Source organism: Tursiops truncatus, chromosome X (genome assembly GCF_011762595.2).
Source record: "Tursiops truncatus isolate mTurTru1 chromosome X, mTurTru1.mat.Y, whole genome shotgun sequence".
Lineage (NCBI taxonomy): Eukaryota > Metazoa > Chordata > Mammalia > Artiodactyla > Delphinidae > Tursiops > Tursiops truncatus.
In genome coordinates this window covers 35,894,765-35,909,703 of record NC_047055.1, presented here as the reverse complement: position 1 = coordinate 35,909,703, position 14,939 = coordinate 35,894,765, and the positions used below count along the sequence as shown (strand labels likewise).

Sequence of the window (14,939 nt, the reverse complement as noted above, 5' to 3'; positions counted from 1 at the left end):
AGACACTTCACAGATAGTGTTTATGAAACGGGTATCTTGCAATAATTAAGTGAGATAAGACACATGAAAGTATTTAACGCAGTGCGTGGTACATAAGTACTTTCTAAATATTCTTTGTTATTAAATGTCCACTGGTAGGTTCTTGCGTTCAGCTCCCTTCCCTGCCACTTGCGTGGTTTTCTTATGTTGCCCTCCTTCTCCTTCATCCCTTTCCCTTCCTCTCCCTGGCCTTAGCTGTCAGCGGTGCCCACACCTAGTTGAACACTCTCTGTATCCTTCTGAGGTAGAGAACTCTTGGAATAGGGGGAGAGGCCGCCCTCAGAGGAAAGACGCTGCTGTTGGGGCCGGTCTCCTGGCCACCCCAGCTGAGATCTGTGACCGAGGTGTCTCCAGAGTCCCGGTGGGAGCTGAGAGACCTGTATTGCAGGCCAAGCTTGGCCACTGTGAGGGCGGGCATCACGTGAACAGGGAGTGACTGGGTCCAGGCCCCAGGTGAAGGACAATTGCTGATGCTGTTGTTGCTAATGTGCTTCGATTACCACTCCCCTTGTTAACAGGGGCTCAGTTCCACTGCGCATCTCCCCTGCGCATCTCCCAGGTGTCAGGATTTTGTGGGAGGGAAGGGGCGGGGCATAGGGTAGGGGAGTGTACAAGCTAAGAGTATAAACTCGAGAGCCAGACTGCCTGGGTTTGAATCTTGGTCCTGTCACCAGATGAGGCCTGTGCCCTTGGGTAAGTTATCTAACTTCTCTGTGCCTCAATTTCTCATCTCTAAAGTGGAGTTAATGGGAACAGTTACAGGTGAATTAATAGGTGAACTGATAGTTAACAAAGTGCTTAATGGTTCCTGGCATGCAATAAGGATTCTACAAATGTTTGTTTTAGTAAAATTTTTAAAAATGTTTTTACAGCAATCTTATAACAGCATAACTATTTTAATTTTACTGGTGCCAAAACTGGGATGGAGAGGTTAAGTGACTTGCCCGAGGCCACAGGGATATTAACTGGCGGATTCAAATCTAGAATAGGAATTTGGCAGACTTGAAAGTCCTCGTTTGCGGCCGCAATGCTGAACTGCCTCCCCGGACCTGCCTGGTGGGGAGTTTGCTTTCTAGAAGGGCTGTGAGGGAAGGGAAAGCAAGTGGGCACCGTGAGTCTAGGTGGGTAAATAGTGGCTGGAGTCTGAGACTTCAGCAATGGGGATACTGCTTGGGGACCTGGCTGGGACCCGGGTGAGCCCAGTTCTCTGCTCCCTGCTGTGGGAGCAGCAGGGAGAGGTCTAGTCCCTTAGGCGCCAGAGAGCTGAGCCTTCCCGAGCCCTTTGCCTTCTTGCCTGCTTTCTGTGTGACCGCAGTCTAGTCAGTTAATTTAAGGTAGTAGAGTGGTCCCAGACCACGTTACTCTGAGGGTCCCCGTGGGCCTCGCAGGCCTCCAGAGTTACCTCCTGCTGGTGGTTTCCTCCACTGTGAAACCCCATGACCCCTGAAAGCTACTCCGGCGAGGTCTACAGAGACGCTTGGAACCTCATTTCTCTTTCTGGGATTTTACATTTCTTTCTGTGAGCATAAAATAATAGTCGATTATCATCTGGGTCCTTGGGAAATTTTCCTTCTGAGTCGGTTTTCATTTTCAAGAGCCAGACCGGTGACTCTGTCCAGGGTCTGCAGTCATCTCAGCTCCCATTCTGGGAGCTCTGCCATCTTTTGGTTTGGGCCCTTGGGTTCCTGGGTGTCGGGAGCCCAGAACTGGGTCCTCTCATGAGCTCACATGTTTGGTTCTGCGCTCGCCCTGTTGGGCACAGTGAGGCAGCTGACCCTTGCCCTGGGTGTCCTTGTTTCTCTGGGCTTCCCCTTGGCGGTGGGGGGGGAGGTGTGTGGGTGTGTGTCTGTGTAGGGCTGTGTAAGCCCCGGAGGCCAGGCCTCTTGCCAGCAGCTGCAGTTCTTTTCCCCAAAATTGAGTTAGCCGCTCAGCTGTTTCCACTCTCCCCCCACTGCCAAGCGCTGCAGCACGGTCCCCGTGCCAGGTTGAAAGGCACTCTGCTTTGGTAATTTAGAGCTTCCATTTTGAGAGAGATGGGAAACAGGAGTGAATGAGTGGGCACGTTGGATGGAAGGAGGGTGGGGACATTCTTTTTGGCAAGCTACGCCAGAACTGGCCCAGCTGCTTGGTCTTCACCCAAAATTAGGGCTAACCCTGGACTGACCCCAAGTATCCCGTGGAGAAACTCTTTATTCTTGGATCTAGACCTAACCAGACCTGGCAATCAATATTTTTTAATCTGCAAAATGGGAATAATAAATCCTACCCCATACGTTCTTCATGTCAAATGAGAAATAAGCTTTTAAGTAGTCCATCAGCTACTCACCAGGAGCAGGAAGTGACGCAAGCCTGTGTTTCTTCAAGTATATTTCTGCAGAACACTAAGTGCTATTTTTTTTTACAAAGGCACTGGCTAAATAAGTTTTGGGCCACACCGGATAAACAGTGTTAAGCAGCCGCCTTTTTTTTTTTTTTTTTTTTTTCGGTACGCGGGCCTCTCACTGTTGGGGCCCCTCCCGTTGCGGAGCACAGGCTCCGGACGCGCAGGCTCAGCGGCCATGGCTCACGGGCCCAGCCGCTCCGCGGCATGTGGGATCTTCCCGGACCGGGGCACGAACCCGTGTCCCCTAGCATCGGCAGGCGAACTCTCAACCCCTGCGCCACCAGGGAAGCCCAAGCAGCCTTCTTCTTTGCACAGACCCCACAGGTCCTTAATCTACCACTAATATACATGGTGAATCTCCAAGGGGATAGATTGTAGGTAACATTTCTTAAATTTTTCGCCAAACTTTCTCAGTGGAGCAGTTTTCAAGTACCATCTCTGCAAAATACACTTTGGAAGATGCCAGCGTAGGGCATAGGTATATTCATTTCATTCTTTTTTCTCTAATTGCAAAGGGAGTTGAACTGGTTGAAGTGCATGGGGTTGCTAAGATGTGGGTCCTTGGGAGCGAGGGCGTTCAGCTTCAGAATCTGTTGGAATGAGTGCTTCCTGCTCTGAAACACTTCTCTCTCTCCTGTCCTTACAGCTCCCCTTTGAATTGGAGATTTACTACATTCAGCATGTTATGCTCTACGTGGTACCCATCTACCTGCTCTGGAAAGGAGGTAAGGCCAGCAGGCCCCACCCCTGTGCCATCCCGACACCTAGCCTCACCCTTCTGTTTGCGGCCCTCACAACCTCTGGGGTGCCTATCAGAATCTTGAGGTGCTGCCTGGCTGGGTCTGTGCAGACACCAGGCAGTGGGAAAGCAACGGGCACAGATGAGGCCCGCAAAGAGCCTGGTGGCTTTCCAGAACCATCCTTCGTGTGGGTGAGCTCGGTGCCACTGGCGGCCTGTCCTAGGGCCGAGGCCTCAGGCTCTGTGACGTTGGGTTTTCACGGAGCCTCACGCACTCCGTCACTCGCTTCTGCTTGTGCCTTCTCCGGCCTCAGTGTGCAGCGTAGGGTACAAGAAGAGAAGGGCCTTGTGCTTTTGTTCGTTATACCCATCCCCTCAGAACTAAAAAAGGTATTGAAACGGGCAAGAAGTCCAGAAACTGGGATTATGGGATTGAGGGAAGAGGCAGGTGAAAGAGCAGTGACCTTCATGTAAAACAAAGCATCGAAAATCTTCATTTGATCATCAGGGGGGAGACCGCCAACCTGGTCAGGAAGTTGATCTCTTTGTGACCTCACAATGACCCTTAAATGATCCCCTCCCTCTACTGTGTAGTAGACAAACGAGAAGGGGAGACTGGCTGTGAGAGCCCCCTTGTCGATGTTCTGACCTTCCCGGAAGGCCCTGTACCTGGAAATCATCCTCTTCTAGTCATAGCCAGCAGCCTCTCTATCTTGGTTGCTGGGACTTTTCTGGGAGACCAACCTCACCCCAGGCAGCAAGGGTTTCATTTCTATCACGTGAAGCCACACGGACCCTAAAACCCACTGGGAGATCGTTTGGAAGTCGTGCTTCCTCTAACTCAGGAATTCTAGCAAATCTTAAGAACTCCTGGCACGAGGGAGCCTCAGGGACCAGTCAACCGGGGGACCTGCTGGAGGATGGGAACTGTTGCTCTCCATGGAGTCTACTTACAGTCAAGGGTCCCTGGTTTCTGTCAGTTAGGACTCTTCTTAGGACCTGTCTCTAAATATTCTTTGAGGCTGTCTTTACCCTGTATAGCCACTTGGGGTCTCACACTGTCAAAGAGTACTTCCTTTTAATTTGCACTAAACACACTCTTTTTCCCCACTGAGCTTTTAGAGACGGCTGACGTTCCAATATCTAGGTGACTTGTGCCATTTCTCAGGTCTGTCCCCTGTGGCACAGGAAATAGCTTCCTAATAATATGTTAAGTCTCAGAGATACACTCATTCGGAAGGGAACCAGGCAGGAAGCTGTCCCGGGGCTCCAGAGCCCCACCACTGATGGTTCCTGGTTTCTGAGGTGTGGGATGCAAGCTCTGGCCAAATGCGCATGGCTATTAGTTAAACCTATTTGTGCTCTGAGGTGGCATAAACGTCTGTCAGTTGGCCGAGCCAGAGTGGTCTGACACGGAAAATACCCAGTAGCCTCTACGCGCCCCGCCTCTTCAAAAAATCCCACCACCTGGGAAGCTACACTTTCTAGAAGTGGCTGATCCCACTGCAGCCTTCTTTTGAATCTGTTGCCGCACTGTTTGGGGGAACCGAGCTAAGGAAGTAGGGATTCCAAAGTCTTAGTTCCAGTTTACTTATTTGTTTACTGTGAGTGAGCCTTCCCCTCTCCTCTGGTCCCTGGCTTTGAAAAGAGGCTGTAATAGTAGTAACAGTAATGGCAACCACAGTGTAACTATCAATGCCTACTTTTCATTGAGCGTTTTCTGTGCAGGATACTGTGCTAGGCATGTTTTGCGTATGTCCCCATCACAGCTAACCTGGTGAAAAAATCCTCCTTCTACAGAGGGGAGAAAAAAAAAATCAAGGCTCAGGAAGGTTAGGTACCTTGCCCTGCAGCTTGAATTCAAAGCCTGGCCTTGATTCTCTCATACACCGTGTTGTCCTAAAAGACAGATGTGTGTCTCCTGACCACATCAGGCTGGGAATCAGCCCTCCAGCCTGCCCTGCTTCAGCCAGTCACTCAACACAGACAGGCGTACCTCATTTTATTGCACTTGGCTTTATCGTGTTTTGTTTTTTTTACAAATTAAAGGTTTGTGGCAACCTTGCATTGTCAGAGGATGGTTAGCATTTTTTAGCAATAAAGTATTTTCTAATGAAGGTATGTACTTTGTTTTTTTAGCCATGATGCTATTGCACACTTAACAGAATACAGTATAACGTAAACGTAACTTTGATATGTGCTGGGAAACCAAAAGAATCACGCGGCTCACTTTATTGCGCTATTCGCTTTATGGCCGTGGTCTGCAACCAAACCCGCAGCAACTCCGAGGTGTGCCGGGATTTGTTCAACACCTACTATGTGCAGAGCGTTTGCGCTAGGGAATCGGAGACGAACCAGAAAGGCCCAGTCCTTCCACAGGGAGTCCCTGTCTGAGAGAGAAGACAGACAGGTGTAATACAGCGTGACAAGTGCAACTGTGAGGGCGTGATAGGATTTCCGAAGCCTTGTTCGCCTTCCCTGCTTTACCATTTCTGGGCTCTTGTGTGCTCTTGGCTTCCTTTCTGGCTCTTTGCTGTCATCTGCTGTTCACTTGGGGGAAATTATGAGCATATAGAGGAAATAAAAAATCTGGATTTCCTGAGGTTGGTTTTACCTTCACGTGAGCCTTGGATGTAGGCCTTGCAGAGTGGGCGTGGATCTGGAGTGAACAGTGGGAAGAGTATTCCCTGAAAACCAAAAAGCTGAGTTTGGGGCTTCTCCTCCCTAATAAAAGTCTTGTAATTTTCCAGAGATAGCTGGCTCAGGAGTTTTTACCCAAGGCCCGACAGCTCCCATGCCCGGGAACCCTGTTTCCCTGAAAGGCAAGGTACTGCTTCTCCTGTGGTTTGGGGGTGTCTAGGGGGTGCTAAGTGGGAATCTCATTCCCCCCTCGTTTCTGCAGCCCTTCAGCACCACCACAGTAAACGTGACCTCCCCTGTCCACACTGCTCTTTTCTTCCTCCAGCCGGGCTCTTTATTTCTCTTTCCTTTCCTCCCAACTCTGACTTTGGCCGTGTGCAACTCCACCCTTACCCCCAGCTCTTCACAGAACACAAAGTCCTCCCAGCTCTTGCCTGAAACTCCCTTTAACGGAGGCTGTTCTCTCCGCTGGGCCCTTTGTGCCGCCCGGCTCTCCACTGTCTCTTCCAGACCCCTGTTTCGCCTCTGCCTTCTCTGACAGTGCTTTCTCCTCTACCATCTCTCTTTTTCACTACCACCACCACCTAAACCTCTTGGTCACTTCTCCCACATTCCGCCATGCCTTTGGCCCATGGCGCTCTCACTGTTTTCATTACAAGCTAGCCAGCATCCTGAGAGCCTTCCGGTGAGGGGCACTCATCCCACCCCCAGCTTCTCAAGGTTTGGGCTTCTTAATTGCAGTGACTTCTGCATCCCCTTTAGCCACCTGGCCCTTGCTTTCCACTAAAACTCTTCTGAGATCATAAGCCTTTATGGCCTTTTCTTTGACCCAAATATCTACTCCTTCCAACCTCCCCTTTTCCCCGGTCAGCTTGTGCCACTATGACCAATTACTGGAACTTTCCCTTCACCAGCTCCTGAGACTGTCTCACTCCCTTGTCCCATCCACTGGGATTAGTGTCTAATCCCAGAGTCCAGTCTTAGTCTACTGAGAAAATCTCTCAGATCACTCAGATTTGGGCCACAGAAATCCCATGGTCTCTGTTGTAATTGTGCTCTCAACAGCATCGCTCGCTTATTTTCTGTCTTTCACCGGCTCCTCCACACGCTGCCCTCAGAAGTCATATGCCAAAGCTTTACCGCCCTCCCCAAACTTCCTGTCCAGTCTATTCAAACTTCCAGTCCTCTCCACTTTCAGTAGATGTTCTCCCAATAAATGACTGGGGAAATACAGACTTGCTGGTGTGAATTTTCCCGCAGCGACCTCTCTCCACTTGATAAGTTTCTTTAACCACGCCCATCCTTAGGTTCCTCCCTCCTGTCTTGGAGGGAGTGGTGTTCCTCCAGCACATGGCTGGTCCCACACCCCGGTGTGGTTGCCTCGCATCCCTTCCACCTCCTCTGGAACCTCATCCCATCAGTAAGTCCCTTGTTTATCTGGATTTTCAATGCTTCACTACTGGCTTTTCAGTCTTCCCTATTCTAAAAAACTTTAACTCCACACAACTCCATCTTTCATCCTCCCTGTCAGCTAAGCATCTTTTAAAAATAGTTCAGGGCTCCCCTGGTGGCGCAGTGGTTGAGAGTCCGCCTGCCGAGGCAGGGGACGCGGGTTCGTGTCCCGGTCCGGGAGGATCCCACATGCCGCGGAGCGGCTGGGCCCGTGAGCCATGGCCGCTGAGCCTGCGTGTCCGGAGCCTGTGCTCCGCAACGGGAGAGGCCGCGACAGTGAGAGGCCCGCGTACCGCAAAAAAAAAAAAAAAAAGTCCAAACAATATTTCCTGAATTTCAGTTCTTTGGACATAATAAGTTTTGCCTTATTCATTATAATCACCTGTATTATTATATATGTAATATTTGATCTGTTGATTTTTTTTTTCCTAAGATATATTTGTTTTTAAGAGAAGCCTTATACTCTCTGTGAAATCCTGGATTCAGTACACTGGTTATCTATTTTAATACACCTTAAATATACAACTTTTAAATTAAAAACAAAATGTTTACTACCTGAAATCACCTCATGAATAGGACATAACTTTTTTTTGGAACATCTTTATTGGAGTATAATTGCTTTACAATGGTGTGTTAGTTTCTGCCGTATAACAAAGTGAGTCAGTTATACATATACATATGTTCCCATATCTCTTCCCTCTTGCATCTCCCTCCCTCCCACCCTCCCTATCCCACCCCTCTAGGTGGTCAGAGAGCACCGAGCTGATCTCCCTGTGCTATGCGGCTGCTTCCCACTAGCTATCGGTTTTACGTTTGGTAGTGTATATATGTCCATGCCACTCTCTCACTTTGTAGGACGTAACTTTGAATGACTCTTGTCTGCATCTGATGAGCCCTCTTTTTAGTTACGTTTCATTCATCAGAATGTTGCCATCTGATGTCTACCCACACTGCCCACCTCTTCGTGGAAACAGCACTTCTAAAGATTACCAACAACTGTGTGACCAAATCTAATGGCCGTCTCTCAGGCTTCATCCTGCCCGCACTCTTTGCTACGTTGGATGTTGTTGAACACTCCTTTTTGGAATGTTCTACTCTCAGGGCTTCCAACATCCCCCCCTGCCCCCGCTCCCGCTTGCCCACCTCACTGACCATGCCTTCCCAAGTCTCCTGCAGGAGTTCTCTTTCCTCTGTCCTCCAAGTTGTTGATTTCCCCCAGAGTTCTGTTCTGGCCTCACCTCTCGCTCTGCTACTCCCGGCATGGTCTCATGTGCTTACACAATTTAGCCACCAGTCTGTGCAGCGATGGCCACCACATTGCCCTCTGCAGCCCGGAATCTTAGGAGATTCCTTTTCATGTTGTTAACTCAAGCATCTCCACCTGAATATGTCAAGCATACTCAAGATATGCTTGATACTCAAGATATCATATCAAGATAGTCAAGATATCATAAGCTCATCTTGTCTGTGCGCACTTATTATCTTCCCCATCAGCTCTGCTTCTCTTCTTGCGGCTTTTGACAGGTAGCACCACCAGTCACCCCAGGCAGAACCTGGGAATCATCCCTACCCTCGCATCTATTTCATCCATTCATCTAACACATACGTCTTCATCCGTTTGGGCTGTCATAGCCAGATACTACTGACTGGGTAGCTTTTAAACAACAGAAATTTATTGCTCATAGTTCTGGAGGCTGGGAATTCTGAGATCAAGTCACCAGCATGGTCACCTTCTTGTGAGGCCCCTCTTCCTGGTTCCTAGCTGGCCCCTTCTCACTGTGCCCTCACATGGTGGACGGGATTAGGGATCCCCCTAGAGTGTCTTTTATAAGGGCACTAATCCCATTCATGAGGGCTTCACCCTCATGGCCTAAGCACCTCCCAAAGGCCCCACCTCCTAATACGTTCACATTGGGGGTTAGAATTTTACCACATGAATTTTGGGGGACACAAACATTCAAACCATAGCAACATATTTACACGTGCCCTTTTTCTGCCAGCCTCTGCGCTGGCCACTGGGGGGCCCTGATGAGCGAAAATCAGACCCCACCCCTTCCCTCATAGAATTCATAATGTAGTGGGGGGAGCCAGATGTGAATTCAGTAATCACACAAATGGACATATAGTTAGAACTGAGCTAAGTACTCTGAAGGAAAGGAACGTGCTTTTATGAGAGCCTAGAACAAAACAAGCTGACTTAGTATGGAAGTTCTGGGGAGAGTTCCCTGAGGAAGTGACATTTCAACAGAGATCTCAAGGATGAGTAGGAGTTTACTAGGTAAGTGTAGGATTAAGGGAGGTGAACCCTTGTAACTGGACAAAATGGCAGATATGCCAGCACCTCAGCAGGAGGGAGAACTGGAGGGAGGGCAGATGACCCTGGGCCTGAGGGGCAGATATGGAGGGCTTTGTGGTCAGGGGTTTGGCCTTTATTCTAAGAGCTGTAGAAAGCCAGTGAAAGTTTTAAGAAGGGGCATAGCATCAGCTTGTTTTTCCTATTGATTCTTTTCTTGTGTAATTCATTGATATAGCTCTGTATCCAAGATACAGAAAGCCATTCTGTGAAAAAACACCTTCCCACCCCTTCCCCCATTCACAGCAACAAGTCCACAGGTTACCACCATTGTTGTTTTTGGCATATCCTCCCAGAATTTCTTTTTTTGTATATATAAGTAAGTTTTTAAAATATTTTATTTTCTTCTTAACACACACATCCCCAAATAGCATACCACACAACTGTTTTGTTGCTGTCACTATTTTGCTTAGCACTGTGTCTTAAAGAGCTTTCCAAGTAAGCCCAAAGGAAGCTTTCTCATTCACGGCAGCATGCGTTCTGTTGGGTGGATGATAAAATACAGGGTAATAAAAATGGCAACACTTTCTGTAGCACTGTGATGTACCATTGTTTCAAACTCTTCCCATACATTAACTCATTGAATCCCCACCACAGTCCTCTCAGGTAGGTGTTATGTCATCTCCGTTTTACAGGTGAGGAAACATGCTCAGATAGTAAGTAGCCGAACCGGGATTTGAACTCGGCGGTGCAGCTTTTAGACACAACACAAGGCTACAACACTCTACTGTAATTTATCTATCCCATCTCCTCTTGATAGACATTTAGGTTGTTTCCAACCTCTCACTAATATAAATAACACTGCACTGAACGACCTTGAACCTATGCCATTTTGCAGGTGTGCAAGTGTGTCTAAGGGATACATCCCCCTAAGTGGAATTGCTGAATCAAAGAGTATATGCATTTGTAAATTTGACGGATATTTCCAAACCCAGAAACGTTATACCAATTTAAATGCTCCTTAGCAATGTGGAAGAGTGTCTGTTTCCACACAGCCTCACCAAAAGAGGCTTTTGGCTTATTTCCAACCTTTCCACTTTTTGCGCATCTGATGGGTAAAACTGATGGTTTATTGATCTAGTTTTAATTTGAATTTCTCTTACTTTGAGTGAGGCTGAGCCTCTTTTTACATGTTTCAATTGGTGTTTGATTTCCTTGTCCTTGAATTATGTGTTCCTCTCATGTGCTCATTCTTCTCATTGTTGCTTTTGTTTTTTACAAAATTAAATCCTGGGAGCTCTTTACAAATAGGAGTTGGCCCTTTGGGATGCGACCTGCAGATATCTTCCCCACTTTTGTCATTTGTTTTGTAACTTTGCTCATGGTTTATTTTTGCCAGGTAGGATGTTTACATTTCCATGTAATGTATCAATTATTTTACGGCATCTGAATTTTGAGTCATGGGTAGAAGGCCCTTCCCTACTCCAACGTCATAAAAAATAATATATCCCATATTTTCTTCTGCTATGTTAGTAGTTCCATTTATTTATTTATTATTATTATTTTTTTACCTTTAAGTCCTTTATCCACTTGGAATTTGTCCTGGTATTAAAGGGACCAGCTTTATTTCCAGATGGTCTCTCATTTGTCCCAACACTGTTTATCAAATAGTCCGGCCTGATCAGATCTGCTTGTGGAAAAGATCGTGCCGGTGCTGTGGACAGAGATCACCATGTTCTCCTACTTTTACCTCCTAGATGGCTCTCACGGCCATCCCCTTCTTGCCGTCTCTAGGGCCACAACCTTGGGCTGAGCCACCATGGCAGTTGGCTCTGTGTGATCTCCCTGCCCCCAGCCTCCCCCACTCCTCCTAACAGCCCTTTGGCCCTGGCAACTCCCAAAGCTGTTTCTAAAGCCCACATTGGCTCATAGCACTTCCCTGTTCGGAAACCTTCAGTGATTCCCCCTTGTCCCCAGAGCACTGTGTGTCCTCCCAGGGGCACAAAAGACCCTGTGTGCCCTGGCCCTGCCCCTTTCCCTTCGTGTTCCTCCTTTCCTTGTTCTCTGCACTCTGGTGATACCCAAATCCTTAGGGTCCCCTGAGTTTACTGTGCAACTTTCATGGCTCTGTGCCCTTGAAAATGCCATGACTTCTGGCAGGAATACCCATGTCTAGCTTGTTGGCCAGGAAAGCATGCCTTCTTCAAAACTCACCTCCGCAGTCACCTTCTCCAGGCAGCCCTCTTATTCTGTGGCTGAACTTGTCACACTGCAGTGCAGGTGTCTGTTCACATGCCCGTCACTCTAAGGACAGGAATTTTTCTTTCGTTCTCGATATCTCAGGGATGAATGAATGACTGTATATCCACACACTACACATTGCATATATCCTGTTATACATCTTACGAGCTAATGTTTATTGTGCACTTTCCATGAACTGGGCACTGGGTAAGAGTTTTACAAGATGATCTTGAGCTCACTGAGTCCGCACAAAGTTCACTAGACCTACGGGGCCCATGACGTTGGATGTGGGGAAAAAAAAATCGCGTTTTCATTTGCATTAACTCCAACTGAAATACAGCATTTCCTTCAGTTCTGAATCGCAGACAGCAACACACAGTTGCATTTGCAGTACGTGGCATGTTGTCGTTAATATAAATCACAGATATTTTCTACTGATTACAGCCGCTACAGATAATCTTTTTTTTTTCTTTTTTGCGGTACGCGGGCCTCTCACTGTTGTGGCCTCTCGCGTTGCGGAGCACAGGCTCCGGACGTGCAGGCTCAGCAGCCATGGCTCACGGGCCCAGCCGCTCCGCGGCATGTGGGATCTTCCCGGACCGGGGCACGAACCCGTGTCCCCTACATCGGCAGGCGGACTCTTAACCACTGCGCCACCAGGGAAGCCCCGAGTTTTTGTTTGTTTGTTTGTTTTTTCCAGATAATCTTGAAAAATCATTTTCACTTCATCATCACCTCAATATTTAAAGACATTTATTATTTAAAAGTATTTTGCTAACTGTATTTTGATAGTATTTTTTCTTTTATAACCCTGTATCTTTTATTTTAGATATTTATATTTAAAATATACTTAATATATAAATATAATATATTTAATATGTAATGTATTTTAGATATTTATATTTTAAAAGCTTTATTCTGAGAGAGGGCCCCAAACAGCCCAAGGGATCCAAGGTACCCAAGGGTTAGACACCCCTGCACTAGAGTTTAAACTGGCATTTGAAACCAGGCAGGCAGGCGTCATGACCACACTGCATGTAGTTGCTGGATGTGACAGACTGTGGGTTCGAATCCTGGTTCTGGCACTTGGGCTAGTGCCTTCATCTTTCTGTGTCTGTTTTCTCATTTGTAAAATGAGGATTAGTAGGTGTGTTGTGAGGGGTCAGGGAGCTCATATATGTAGAGTATATAGAAGAGTGCCTGACGCATGGTAAGTGCGGTGTATTGTTCTTATTATTAACCGCTTATACTGCCTCTCGTTAATTTCGCATCTGTCTTCCAACTAGACTGTGGGCTCTTGGGGTCAGGGTTGTACCTTGCCGACTTCTAAAGCCACAGGCTTGCAGATACGAAGTGCATGTTTGTCAGTGGATTTAACACTGCTGACACCCCTCCTCTTAGATGCCCGTTTCTCCTTTGAGCCCCATGACACCCCTGTCTCCAGGTTCTCCTCCTTCTCCAGCTGTTTCTCCTCCGGCTCCTCTGTCCTGCCTGCCCCAGAGATCCTGGCATTCCCCATCTATAGATGCGGGCCCGAGAAACGCCACAGGTGCTTTAGAGTAAACATCTGCAATCAGCTTCCTCAATTCCATGCTCCTCCCTCCAACCTGCTGTTCTTCTCTTCCTCTATTTCTTATCTTAGTGGTTCCACCAACCATCCAGTGCCAAAATCCAAGGCAGCTTCCCGGACCCCCTCCTCTGCCTCATCCCCTATACCAATCGGCTCAGAAGTTCTGAGGATCCAGATTTTCAAAATGCTTGCCAGTTTGGCCCCCAACCCCCTGTCCTAGGCCAGGCTCTCAGCGTCCATTGCTGGGACTAGTACTTTGATTCTTCTCTCCTCTCCCTGCCCCCTGATTGCCCCTACCTCCCACGTAGTCTCTCCTGCATCCAGTCTCCAAAATACCTTTCTAAAGAAAGCAAATTGATCAGAATTCACTCCGCTGCTTAAAATTCCCATACAGGATGAAGACCAAACTCCTTTACGTGGCATTCAAGACTGTTCACAATCTGACCCTTGCCTTTCTCTTGGACCCAATTTCCCATCACTTAAGAGTTCAACTCCCGTTACTTTTCCCTTCAAAGTCATACCTGCGCCCCCTGTCCCCTGCCCAATACACAAACCAGCTTCTCTACTTTGGACCTGGCAAACTCAGCGTCCTCCTCTACAAGTTAGCTCAAAGGTGCTACCTCCTCTCTGGATCTGTGTCTGACATTCCTAGGCAGCCTAAGGCACATTTTCCTGGAAGTTCCTTATACTTTTTATATTCCATATCCAATTGTTTATCTGTGCTTCGCCACTAGGTGGCAGTCTCGTCTTTTCATCTTTTCAGGAGATGAAGCTGTATTGGGTTGGCCAAAAGGTGTGTTCAGGTTTCGTTCGGGTTTTTCCGTAACATCTTAGGGGAAAACCCGAACGAACTTTTTGGCGAAGCCAGTAGAATTAAAATCATATTTTATTGTAATTTAAATTAATAATAAATCCTTAAATTAATAATAGTGTTTATTATAATTAAGATGCTATAGGAGCAAGGGAGAGGATGAAGTCTTCTGAGGCCACAGGATTTTGGTCTGGGTAGCCATGGGCGGGGGGATTGGCTGCGCCTGATGCATAGGGAGCACAGAAGGAAGGAGCATATTTTAAGGAGGAAGGCGATTTTACTTGAGTTTAAGGCAACTCTAGGCTCTCCAGGTTGAGATGTCCAGGAGGCCATTGAATGGAATATTCTGGAGCTGTTCAGGGGGGTCTGGGCTAGAGGCTGTCTTTGATAGCTTCGGTATAAAGGTGATGGATATAAACATGGGAATCATGAGATGATCCAGGGTAACTGTGTAGGTGGGGAGGAGATAGAACTTTGAAAAAGGCCTTGTGGGACATGAACCTGTAAATAATAGACAGGAAGAAGAAGGTAAGGAAATTGTAGGAATGGTCAGAGCAACAGAGGAGTGGCTGGTTGTTCTGGAAGCGAAGGCACTAGCAATTGTCATCAAAGGACTATGATCCAGAGTGCCACATTGTTTCAGAGGGCTCCAGGAAAGTGAGGTCGTTGGCGATGTGAGGATGGGACAGAAGCACTTAAGGACATTAAGGAAGGAGGGGTGAAGGGCCTTGCAGAGTCAAGGGAGGGGTTTATCTCCCCTGCTTTCCCCTC

General features: G+C 47.7%; 1 protein-coding gene across 20 annotated transcripts in view; it reads left to right on the top strand.

Annotated features, from left to right (window-relative positions):
* Positions 1-14,939, top strand: part of TMEM164 (transmembrane protein 164) — a 176,731-nt gene that overhangs the window by 124,276 nt on the left and 37,516 nt on the right. For 17 of the 20 annotated variants that reach the window (XR_004524533.2, XR_004524531.2, XR_004524532.2 and 14 more), the window contains one exon: positions 3,069-3,147. The exons of 1 other annotated variant lie outside the window; for it this stretch is intronic. Coding sequence is in view for 14 of the 19 variants with exons in the window: in XM_033849843.2 (XP_033705734.1) it covers positions 3,069-3,147 (79 nt within the window). In the remaining 5 variants the exon portion in view is untranslated. Of the gene's footprint in view, positions 1-3,068; positions 3,150-14,939 lie in introns of those variants that run through there. 2 more of the 20 variants (XR_012329208.1, XM_073799007.1) reach the window with 2 other exon arrangements.